Below are 12,927 nucleotides of genomic sequence, written 5' to 3'. Positions count from 1 at the left end.
AATACTCTCTTCTAAGATTTGTGGTGTACAAACTACTAAGTTTGTATTGTTTTGACAAAAAAGTAGATGTATATTGAGCATTTAAGTATGCCCTGGTTTTTTTATAGTTTCTATGTCAAGTTTAGTTACTTAAATTATACCCCCTTTTCGGTTGTTCTAACATTGGGTATGTACTATTATTTCTGACAAAAATTTATTCAGTGTCATTGCAAATCCAAGATGGCCGCCGCCATTAAACGTTCAGTTTTTAATACCTATTTCATATATTTTTTACTTTTATCTGGCTTTTTACACAACTCTAGGTCAAATACATATTAGTACTAGCTTTCCGCCCGCGGCTTCGCCCGCGTTTTCAGAGAAAATTCCCGTGGGATTTCCGGGATAAAACCTATCCTATCTCTCAAGTTGGATCGAACTGCACAATGCACATGGTGTGCGAATTTTATTATAATCGGTTATGTGGTTTAGGAGTCCATTGAGGACAAACATTGTGACACGAGATTTATATATATTAATATAGTCAAAAACATATACCTACCTACAGTTTAACAGTTAATTTGAAACTATGCAGTGTCAATATAAATCCAAGATGGCCGTTACCTACGCCATTTCAGCTATCCATACAGTCTGTATAAGTATGCCGTTTCCATTATCTCCAAAATGCGAAACCTACATATACAGGGTGTAACCTACATATACAAGATGTATTTTTAAAAATTTATTATGGCCATTTTACTCATTAGGTTAATTACTTTCGATATCAGTTTAAAGTTTTTTGATATATCTGCAATAGTTTCAGAATAATCGCTTGTGCACACTTAACGATTACACCCTGTATACAGCGAGTCTGATTGTCCCAACAGCTCCAAAACCCGATGGTGATCCACGTGTACCACCCGTACCGGCAGCCGGACGGCGTGAACCACTGCGCGGCGGTGAACGGGCACTGCTCGCACCTGTGCCTGCCCGCGCCCCGGATCGGCGCGCACTCGCCGCGCGTGTCGTGCGCCTGCCCCACCGGCCTGCGGCTCATGCCGGACAACCAGATGTGCGTCGAGGACAGTGAGTATCTCTCGTCTGATTGGTTGATGCTGTTACCGGCCAAACCCGATTTCAGGACAAACTAGTTTTGCCTAGGCTAAACTAGTTCGTCCTATACACGATCGGATGAACTGGTATAGCCTAGGCCCTAGGCCAAACTAGTTCATCCTAAGATCAATAGGATAAAGCAGTTCAGGCTAGGCCATACTAGTTTATCCTAAAATAAGTTTTAGGTTAGGTTAGCCTTTAGGTTAGGTTTCTGAAAAAAAAACTACACAGAAATAGGAGCCCCGCTTCGCGGGGCTCCGTCGACGCCCAGAAAAAAAAATGGCCTAGCATGAACTGATTTATGAGCACGTGTACGAAGGTGTAATCGCGTGGCCTAGTGTCTTTTGTTTTGAAGAGGGTAGTCGCGCATGTACGAAGGTGTACAATGTATTTGGTCAACAAAATTTTGGCCAGATTTTAGAACGTAATAAGCAAACTATTCGGATATTATGTTGTAAAGATATGTAATGGTTGTATAAAATGAAAAATTTTAAACGATGAAAAGAAGTAATATTGGCGTAGATTGCATTAATCTTTACAGAGAATTGGGTACACGATCTCAAAAGTTTTATTTTATTGCAAATCTAAAACAGTTCTCGTGAAATGTACATTTTTAAAAAGTAATTGCATTCCTGGCTCTTGCTTCGTGTAATTGTTAGTGGTTTCTTTATTTATTACTTCAAATTAACGCTCAATGTTAAATTATTTAACGTAAGAAGATATCTTACGTGATTGTATCGAATTGGTCTTATAATCTAAATTATAAACTATACCTTGTGGTCTGTTAGCGGTGAGATATGCGGCTACGATAATATTATAAATTCTGTAGTCACTTATGATATCAAAGAAGTAAGACTTTAAGGATAAAACGCGCAAAAAATAAAAGTGCAAAGCTTATTTTATCATTATAACATAACTTTTCATAATGATATCTCGCTTCGTTCTAATTATAATATACCACAGCTGTTGCTATAATAAATAATAAGTGAAAAATACAACACACCACTTTAGTTATTTGATGTAGGTAAGTACAATTGACTGATTAAAACTTAATTGAAGACATGTCATTTGCTGATCTTTTGAACAATTTACTTTTAATTAGTACCTAGATTACGTCATGAAGTATAAAATTGAGTTTTTGTAATTATTTAGGAAAACAATAAATTATTATAGTTTGATGTGTTGTATTATATAGGTATTCCTGAAGTTTTTAGTGTGTAATTTAATAATAACTCGATTATCGATTATTTGAATCATTCATATTGAAATATTTTTCATATATGTACCTAGTTTTAAAAGCCAGGTTAGATGGGCATAGCATACAACTAAAAATAGCCTCCTACTACAGTTCAGTATAAATTTACCTATTGTAATTTATTAAAACGACGGTAGGCACCGACTTGCGTCAAAGGTTTTGTTTAAACAAGAACGTGCGCAACACGTGAGCCTAGTTTATGAAAACGATCAAAACACGTTTATTTATAATTATATTTTGTCAGAATATTTAAATAAAATAAACGTATTAAGTGATAATTATTAAACATTGCCATCAATTAACATCTAAATTTCTATTCTATATGCAAATTATTTTCGAATTGCCAAACAACAAGAATTCTAAAAAATAGCTACGATATTCTAGACTGTTCGAACGACGATTTAAATTAAGGGTCTCGACTCTCGGCTGATTGAATGACACAAACGACGTTCAATTGAATGTACTCAATAAAAAAGGTATTAATTATTGTCAATGGCATACATAAAGCGATTGATTGACCGATACGCACGAAACCAATTGATGGACCAGCCGCCGCGCGCCGGTCGCGGAGGAATGTGCGCAATTTTCGATAACAGACATCGGAAATATTCGAGCAATGTTATCTTTTCTAAGACTATTATGGGATAATAGAAAGAAAAGATAAGTAACTAATCACGTAAACGTTTACGATTGGGTTTATAGTAAACCTAATATTTATGAAGAATTTAATATTATATCTGTGTTTAAATTATTTGTAAATATTCGTTTTAATATTGCCGTTTAAAGTTACTTTAAACCCTCTCCCTTACAGTAAACTCGTTCCAAGTTTCCACACCCTATGTTGGTGAACGGAAACTTAGCTTCCGCGACATACAGTTATATTAAGTACATCCCCTTCGAAGATATATTTTCATTAAAAAAATGTACTAATATTTAAAAGTTAAACTATTAAAAATATACTAGGTACTTATATGTAACATCCACCATCCAGAGGCATTAATCATCAATAATCTATGTCATTAAGCATGTACAATTGTACACTGTACATAACAGTCCTCTGGGCATTGACTAGGTACTGATTTATAATGTACTACCGCTTAATATAGTATGTAATTGTGACATAACAATAGAATATTGCAGCGTCTGCTCTATTTGCATAATTGTCTTGCAATCATGTACAGAGCGAATATTGTGAAAATTATTCATTATACAAAACTATAATAAACAATTAAAAAAGGAAATGCCTATGCGTTTATAGGTACGGTAGGTAGGCAGTAGAGCTTTTTAAAAATTCAAATTAATAATTATTCTCCTGATGCAGTATGTACTTAGTTGAGATGTATCAATATCAAATACTTATAGGGATCTCAGGTGTTCATGATGGACTGTCTAATGTCAATGCCTTTTATGTTCATCATGTCGTGATAAAAGACAAGTGACAGCTAAAAATCCTTACTAATATTATAAATGCGAAAGTAACTCTGTCTGTCTGTCTGTTACTCAATCACGCCTAAACTAGAACCAATTTGCATGAAATTTGGTATGGAGATATTTTGATACCCGAGAAAGGACATAGTAAACTAAAGATCTATTACTTATAAATTTAGTTAGTTAGATCTTTAGTTAAGTAGTTAAAAATAATAAAAAAGTGAGTCCTGAAATTTTTTGTAAAGTATTTTGGTGAGTTTTTATTTGTTTGTATATTATGTAGATAGAGTCATTGCTAGTGTTAACTATTGTTACGGATCATTTTTGTTTTAATTATTAGGTACATATACTAGTATGTACTTTAAAAGTTAAAACCAATCGACAGTGTAAATAGTGGTACCTACAATGATAAAACTGTAATAATAATAAATTTATAAACGCGCTCTCATAGGAGGCCCGGCCCGTGTCCCAGCAGTGGGAACGTAGGTATATGGGCTGATGATGATGATGAAATCGCGAAAATCAACTGATCGTGTCTGAGTGTATGAAATTTGGTAGGTACATATAACCAGTCTGTATTGCTGCTATGCGAATGAAACAGCGGGTTTCAGCTACTAACAATATATTTTTCCCTATTAAAGTTACAATTGAGAAGGCAGCTCGATACATGGACTTGCGTCATTCAGTGTTATTTGTCAGTTGTCGCATAATTGAGACAGTAGCCACTAGGGGGCAGGGGCCCGCCCCAACCTCGTTCGAAAATATATTTACGGATTTTCAGTCTTTTTTTGAGTGAAGTTTTTTTAATAATTATTATATACTAGCGACCCGCCCCGGCTTCGCACGGGTGCAATGCTGATACTAAATACCTACTATACAGAAAAATTGTGAACGTTGTATAGGTATAAAAATATAGCGGCCCGCTCCGGCCTCCGGCATCGCACGGGTATAAATTATAAAATACATAGCCGAGCGGCCGCAAACGCTACGTCCTGCAATTTTTAAATCTGTAATATCTTCGAAAATATTCACTTAAATCATACGGTGTAAAGGGCCATATAGATCTATATTAAATGAACAATGTATCCATGGTATTTAATTGGTTAAGGATTAATGCTGTATTGGTTAAAATCGCTTCGAAAATTAGCCATTATTTGTCGTAAAAAGTAAATGACAAAAAAAAGTTATTGTGGGTTATCCATAAGAGATAGACATATACCATCGCGGACTTTTCTGTAGACCTTTTCAATGTGTATAATACTTAGTACATTATTTTGATAAAACTCGTAGGGTTCAGCCTGCGTTTGCAATGTAAGCGGAATAAATGTAATTTTTTACGACATCACATTAGAAACCTCAAAAATAACAGTACTTCTCCACTACTTAATGGATCTTATTATACATATAAACCTTCCTCTTGAATCACTCTATCTATTAAAAAAAACCGCATCAAAATCCGTTGCGTAGTTTCAAAGATTTAAGCGTACAAAGGGACATAGGGACATAGGGACATAGGGACAGGGAAAGCGACTTTGTTTTATACTATGTAGTGATAAGATATACATACCTACTTACTAAATTGTTTAAAAATTATGTAGGTACCTACCACGGACATGTATCAAGATAGACTAAGCGAGTGTATGTACTTCCCGTGTCCAAACTATGTTATTGAAACTTACTTGACGCTGGCCTACACTCAGTCCGCGCTTGCAGTTCGCCAAGGAAAGACGTGAAGCTGAATAAAGTAAAATGCCGAATTGCGCCGTTATAAACTGTAGAAACTCCACAGCTGTGAGTGGCCGAGTTAGCAGAGATGTTTCCTTCCACCGGTAAGTAATTTTCTAATCAGAATATGCACTATTTATTTTAAAATCAAATAAAGAATATCTGTGGAAAACGATCGTGACAAACACGGATACCAAATCATACGAAATGATTCGGAATACATTGCGGCTTTTACTTGGCACGGTAAAGATCGCGTCGTATGATAACAAGCAATGAATAGCGTCTTCTCATTTTTCTGTTCTCATTTTTCTGTCCAATTTTGTGGTTAGTGATGTTCATTTGATGCAACAGTTCTCGATTCTAATCGATTTTATAATCGAACAGAAAAATGATAATTTGTAGGAGCAATTTTTCAGAAAAAAAGGCATAGATTTTTTTTGTCATTTAATACGACTTGACCTAGAACTTTTAAGTATTTTAATACAAAGGTACTAAAAATAAATATTATGACATGGACGCCATTAGTTAAAGTGTCATCTTGGGAGTTTTTTAAAAAAACTCCTTGTATGTAAGAAAAAGCTAAAACACATTAGTGTACTTGTTAGAATATTAAAAGGTTTATAACTTTATTTTATCATCCCTCTGTCTATGGTAATTATCATTTTTCTGTCTTGAATCGATTTAGTAATCGATTACGATTCATTTATTTGACTACCTCTTAGACATAGATCTAGTTTGATCTGATTTCTTTCGATTTACTTCGATGGGATAGGACGATACTAGAATCGCCGCGCGAGTGGCGGCCTAATCGATTTAGCGTAAAATGAAATTAACATCACTAAAAAGCGCTCGTGACGTCATAACGCGTCAAGGTCAGTACAAAAAATATGACACGCTTGGTTTTCATACAGATCGCGGTACTTGCGTTGTCTACTTAAATATACATGTCTGTGGTACCTACCTAATGTCACAATTAATTTTAAATTATACTTAATTCTAAGTAACTAGCTCTTTTATCTAAAGGAAATATGTAGAAATTTTTTATTACTTACGCAGACCTATATAAGATCAAAATACCTAAATGAAATATGAAATTAGACTAATATAAACATATTGTGTTTGACCCAAAAAATTGTATTTGCATAAAAAAACTACTAAAGTAGGTAAGTATATATAAATATAGTAGACCGTACATAATACATATCTACTTAGATTACTAGATCTAATAAATATTTAGTAGGTAGTTAAGTATTGACAGGAATTAGGAAGTGAAAAGGCATAAACCTACCCATAATAGACGTAGGTATCTGCTACTGCTATAATTCTGTTTACATCAGGTCATGGTTATTTTTTTGCGCTTACATCAGTGCATGTGTACCTACTGTGTAATAATCATCTGTTTCAAAAATATCTTTTAGTAAATACAGTCACTAGGTACTTATTCTGCGTATCGAATATTTTTTGTTATTCAAATTACGTGAATAAGCACACCAGATTGACGTAGGTATATTTCTGCATCATTCGACTAGGTAATGTTTTTATGGTACAATCTCGAGATCTGATTATTTAAAAACAGTAGGTACCTATGACGAAACTTTTTAAAATATTAGGTGTAAGTAGACAATTTTATTATAAAAATCTGCATTCATTAGATTGTAAGTAGGTATTTATTTTACTGGTGATATAACGACTACTAATACCAAGGCCACGTACAGTATTAATATTTACGAAAGTAAAAGTAACAGTTAAAAGTTAAAACGTATCTAGGTACCTACCTACCTAGTTATCGGACATTACAATAATTCTTTATCGCAGGTAGATAATAGGTAGGTTCTTATCGCAAACTTATCATTTACCATCTGCTGAATCGGAAAAAAAAAACCTAGACCTAGGTACCAATTTAAAAATAAACCTAGGTAACTGTACTCGGTTGGTGCCTAGGTAATGGAATAGATCGTACAGGCTATTTATAGATGATGTCATTGTAGGTCATAAAAGTAAATTATTGTTTTAATTGATACCTACGTATGATTTGTAGATTATTCACATAGTCATGTTATCTGACTGGTTTAAAATCTCAGCTGTTTAGTAGGTATATAGCCGACACGTAATGGACACGTCATCCCATGACGAAGCATCGTACGATGTTTTCATCGTCACTACTAAAATATTGTTTACTTTTACAATTGCCTACCAATGTTAGATTACACGTTGTTTATACTGTACTGACGCGGACGTTTCATATTGAGTACATGCAATACTTACCTACCTATAAGTGCATATTAAATTACTATCGATAAGTAGGTATTCATTTTGTGGTCGATCGTTGTTACGTACTTACGTAGGTATCGCGGATAAGGAATACTGAAGCAATATTTTTGAAATATTTAATTATTATAACTTGTAAATTACTTACCTATAGAGTCTGTTCTATAGGTTTTAGGGTTACGTCTATAGTACTTACTACTTACGTATAGGTACCACGTAACCCTAAAACCTAAAAAATACCGATGTAGGTATTTACTGTTTTCTAATACCTAACTAGGTACCTAGAGAACTTTACTATCGAAAAACGTAATATTTTTATCACATCATGCCACTTTTTATGGGTTTATTGCGGAATTGCGATAATAAACATTTCTGATAAATACAATCGGAGTAGGTGCCTACCTACCTAGGTATATCTTGCAAAATAAAGGTAAGCAGATGGCAGATACTGCAAATACTTTTTCATGTAGATAGGTATTTCACCTGATTATCGTCAAATGTTAAGGAAATATTAAAAAAAGATACAGAGTATGTGTGTGAGAAGAATTTAATAAAACAATTACAAAACTGCCTAGATGCACTGGTACAAGTTTTGCCACGGCTGGTCCACCAATAGGACACAATTTCGTGAGTAAGGTGAGGTGACGTCACAACATCACGCCACCTTTTCGTTAACCACTCGTCACGCGATCCGGCTCGCCTCACATTAAAAGTCGAAATTAACATTTTTATTTAAACTTTAAACACTGTATTCATTAATTTAAAATGTCTAGATTTGTTTATTTGCATGTTTGGTAAATATATTAAAGTAATTATCAAATTCCTAATTATTGTCATAATTTTAGTGTAGTTATACGACATGTAATATAAATGAAATAATATTTTTAATGTTAATAATAAAATGGATTATGTAGAAATGTATATGTATTTCTAAAAGAACAATATTTTTAGAATAAAAGAATTGCAAGCTGGATCGCGCACAGTTAAATTTACAGTAGACGCCGCCGGTACGTCACATGAATGGTTTCGTGGTGCCGGTGGTGGGCTCGATTGCAGCGCGCTGCGCTCTCGCCTCTCGCTCGTTTTAAATCTGACATTTCATTTCACTCTAAGTTCGCATCGTACTCGGTTGTGTGCGGCCTTGTAGCGAATGCCGGCAGTGAAATTAAACTGTGATATTAAGATGCTAGTAAACCAGTATTATAATTAAACAACAAACTAAAGTATTTATTGGAAGACATTTTCATGAGGTTTTTATGTGATAAAATCTACAGATGCAATAAAACCAGATGTGGAGGTGCAAAATTCGTCTAGTGGTTTAGAAAAAACTAAAATAATTGAGGAAAAACCTATATCCAGTGAGTATTTGTGCCGACGAATTGGAGTTTTCTATCAACTGACTTCCTCTCATGACTTACCTTGCTTTCTCGGGTTGTCGGTCAAACTTGTGGCACAAAAGTTAACGAATACGATTGAAAGTGATGTAATGTTTTGGCTGTCGATCGTTAGTGCATATTTATGAGGTCGAGTTAACTATGTGCTTCAAGTCTGGTCCTTGGAATGCTTCATTTAATTATTGTTATTGGTGAAATCGTACATCATATTTACTGATAAGATAATCTAAGATATGTATAAATTCGGGTGGCGGGACATCTATTAACAGTAATCATTAGATCGCGAATCATTACTAACGTCCAATTGTGAAAGTTAAAAGCTGAATATCAAATATCTGTGTGTCTTCAATGTGGGTTGCTTGACTGATTTACAGGGCATTAAGCATCTTGTATACAGACTGACGATCATACTTTCAAAGTGAAATAAAAAACGGGATCTCTTGTCACATATGGTGAATTTAAAAAGAGAAGGGCTTAACCTTCTCTTGAAGTTGGGAAGAGCGATTGTAACCAGCGAGGACTCCTCAGAAACTCCCGAGGAAGTCACTTCACCTTCTACAACACCCGATACTGAAGCAGAGCCAATGAAGGCTTACTGGGAAAGTGATAAAGAAGACCTCAACAAAAAAGACCAAAGATTCATAGACTTATTCCTCAAAGACGTGTCCATAGACAGGATACCGGATGCAACTGAGAAACCTGTCAAAGAGTCTCGTTATAGTTATGATGCATTGAGTTTAGTTTATTTACCAGAATCTCTGAAAAACTTTAATACTCAGGGTAATGTATTAGTACCATTTTATGTATTTACCTTTCTCTTTAAAGCATTCATTAAATATTGTTTTTAAAGTATATAAATAGCGGAGACACACAGATTCATCATGGACTGGGTGCATGTTATGGAATCTTTGCTTTCATTGTGTATTTTTACACATGTGATTAACAATTCATTCTCATGGCTTCATGGGAACATTACTGTAAAAACATTTCTTGGCATTAAGTTTCTATGTGGGCAATAAAAAATTTATGTATGTAATAAAAAGTTATCAAATTGAATAGGTACAAGGTACCATATATTTGTTGACATTGAAATCCATAAGTCTATTCAAATGTATAAGTCAATTAGCATAACTATTATTCCAAAGATTAGAATCTAGGCATTTAGAGGAAATGACTGTGTTTATTAATGCTTAATTGTTCTCTTTACAAATAAATTGCTTTTTTTATTCTAACTTCCTGTCAGTGGCGTGATTTTAAAGGTTTATAGTGAACCAATAAAGGCCTAGTGGCTAGTTATATGATTAAGTGATAAGATTTATCGATAGTTTGAATTGAAGGTGTTCTCCATTCTTTACTATGTGGAGATTGTTAACTTTATATTTACAAGGTCTAGTTGTAGCATTTTAAGATACAATGAGTGATAAGTCTTGTTAATTACATTAGCATATTTATGCTAAAATTTAACTCTGGTTGTTTCCAATCCTAATGAGCTTAGCTATGAAGCGTACAGGATATGATAAGAAAATGTAGTTAATTTCATAATTTGCTTTTATTTCTATCCAGAGCCTTTCATTTAACATGTTTTCCTCATTGACCTATGTGGTGAAGGTTGTTTGATCATTTTGTTTTTCTGTACAACTAAAAATAATCTTCATTGATCTCACACACCTCTTTAGTTTTCGCTTAATTATTTTGCTTATTTTTTTGATTAATATTGTGTAATATTTTTTAAAGTTGATTATTTTATCTTTTGCGGAGATCAAGGAAGATAAGAGTTTATGATTTTATATATTAACGTGTGTTTTTTTTTATATTACAGGTGTGCCAGAGACACCTAAAACTGGTACAGGAATCTCAACGAGCGGCCGAGACGCGGGCGTGGTCGCTGGCATTGTAGTAGCTGTTATCTCTGGAATTATTGTTATTGCTGCTTTGGTGAGTGTTCATTTTTTAATAGTAATTTTATAGGAAAAAACGTGAATGAATGTGTTTGATTGGATCAGGCTTCATAGACTATCAAGTGAATATGTGAGTCACCTGCCCTGACATCATCTGGATGCAGCGTTGATTGAAGTCTGTGCTCCAAAAAATTTAATTAATTCAGTTTACATTATTTGGTCATATTTCAGGAATTAACATTATTTTAGCCATGTATCAGTTGATTCAATTGTAAAAACTATCTTGAGTTCAGTTCAGTCAAATTCAGGTGCAGGGGAGTTAAATTAGCTAGATTAAATCAAATATAGATATACAATTTTTTGAAGATAACTGAATATTATATATATAGTGATAACTTATTGTATTTAGGTATATATTTTTATTATGATATTTATTTAATATATGCTTTATGTATATATATATATATATATATATATATTTGTATGTGTGTATGTATGTTTTTATTTATAATAATTTGTATGTACTTATGTATGTGTATGTGTAGGTATATTGTTTTTTGAATTTGTTTTTTTAATTATTAATCTAATATAGCTTTACCACCACCCTCTGTCATGATTTTATGTTTTTTTTTATCTTGTGTTTGGTTGCCTGGAAGAGATGGCTACTAAAGCCATAAGGCCGCCATTTGTGCATGTCTCTCTTCTGTATATGTATGTCTTTTTCCTGTTTGTAATGGTGTACAATAAAGCGTTTTCATTCATTCATTCATTCAATATTCCATGTGCTTATTCCACTTGGATTAAAAAAATATCAATGACGTTTTCTTGCTCTAATTTTCATAAACAGAAAATGTTTTTTTAAGCTATTGCATAGCTTCTATCGCGGGCCTTGAGTGCGGGGATCTAATCCAGAAATTCCGTAACGAAAAAACCTCACGCTCCCCACTCCGACGGGCTCGGAGGTGTGGCTTGAAGGCATAGCATGCTCGGGGACTCCCCGAGTGCCACACGTCTTTTTTTTTTGTTGATATTATAAGTAGAGGAAAATTACAAGATCATTTTCTAAGGAACATTATTGATGACTAAAGAAACATCTTGTTTACAATTTTTGTAATTATCAATGATCATATTATGAACATCGCCATCGTCAGGACGTTTTCACGTAATATTCCGCCGTAAATAAATAACCAAGCGAGGTCAAATTAATATAACTACGTCACTTTCGCGAGATTTTTTGCAAAACTAAAATAGCACTATGAAAATTTACAATAGGCTAACTAACTCCTACGCTTTTAAATTAACTGTGAATCACGTAAGCAGATGTGTTAAATGCTTTCTTATTTCCGTATTTTAATTAATTAACTTAAAATATATATTAAAACAATACTTTTTGTTCTAGTCGTTTCTAGAAAAAACCCGCACCACTATATAGATGAGTAATCTGTAATGTGACCAAAAATATAGTACCATTCTAAATTATATGTATTGGGGTCATTACCGTACCTTGATAGAATAATAGATTTATTTTCGTCCTTTCAATTATGGTACCTACTCTTGATTACTTCACATTTTTACGTGAATTAGATGTTATTATTCGTCTGTATTTTCTAGTCGTTTCTATAGTTATTGTAGATTTCCAAAAAAATTCCACAATGGCGCTTCTTTTCATTAAGATAAATTAGTTTGCTTAATGATATTAAGCCTTAGTTTCCCAAATATTGTTGTATCTCAGATAAAAGTGTTAATCAATTAAAGATTAATTATAAATGAATTGACATCAATCTACACATTATTTACTATATTTTACTATCAAGGCCATGACTCACGTGTCGTACGATATTGTTTTTATAACTTATCAGTACTTTATCCA

General features: G+C 33.5%; 1 protein-coding gene across 12 annotated transcripts in view; it reads left to right on the top strand.

Annotated features, from left to right (window-relative positions):
* LOC149907650 (low-density lipoprotein receptor-like) overlaps nt 1-12,927 on the top strand; it is a 157,159-nt gene that overhangs the window by 141,695 nt on the left and 2,537 nt on the right. For 8 of the 12 annotated variants that reach the window (XM_090102672.1, XM_090102679.1, XM_090102680.1 and 5 more), the window contains exons 12-14: nt 864-1,062; nt 9,040-9,123; nt 10,979-11,094. In XM_090102672.1, the coding sequence (XP_089958798.1) occupies nt 864-1,062; nt 9,040-9,123; nt 10,979-11,094 (399 nt within the window). The remainder of the gene's footprint in view (nt 1-863; nt 1,063-9,039; nt 9,124-10,978; nt 11,095-12,927) is intronic. The other 4 variants (XM_090102675.1, XM_090102674.1, XM_090102681.1 and 1 more) reach the window with 1 other exon arrangement.

This window comes from Colias eurytheme, chromosome 6 (genome assembly GCF_061535395.1).
Source record: "Colias eurytheme isolate Ceu_HAF_F1 chromosome 6, ilColEury1 Martin Lab GWU primary, whole genome shotgun sequence".
Classification (NCBI taxonomy): domain Eukaryota; kingdom Metazoa; phylum Arthropoda; class Insecta; order Lepidoptera; family Pieridae; genus Colias; species Colias eurytheme.
This window is presented reverse-complemented; position numbering and strand designations above follow the sequence as displayed.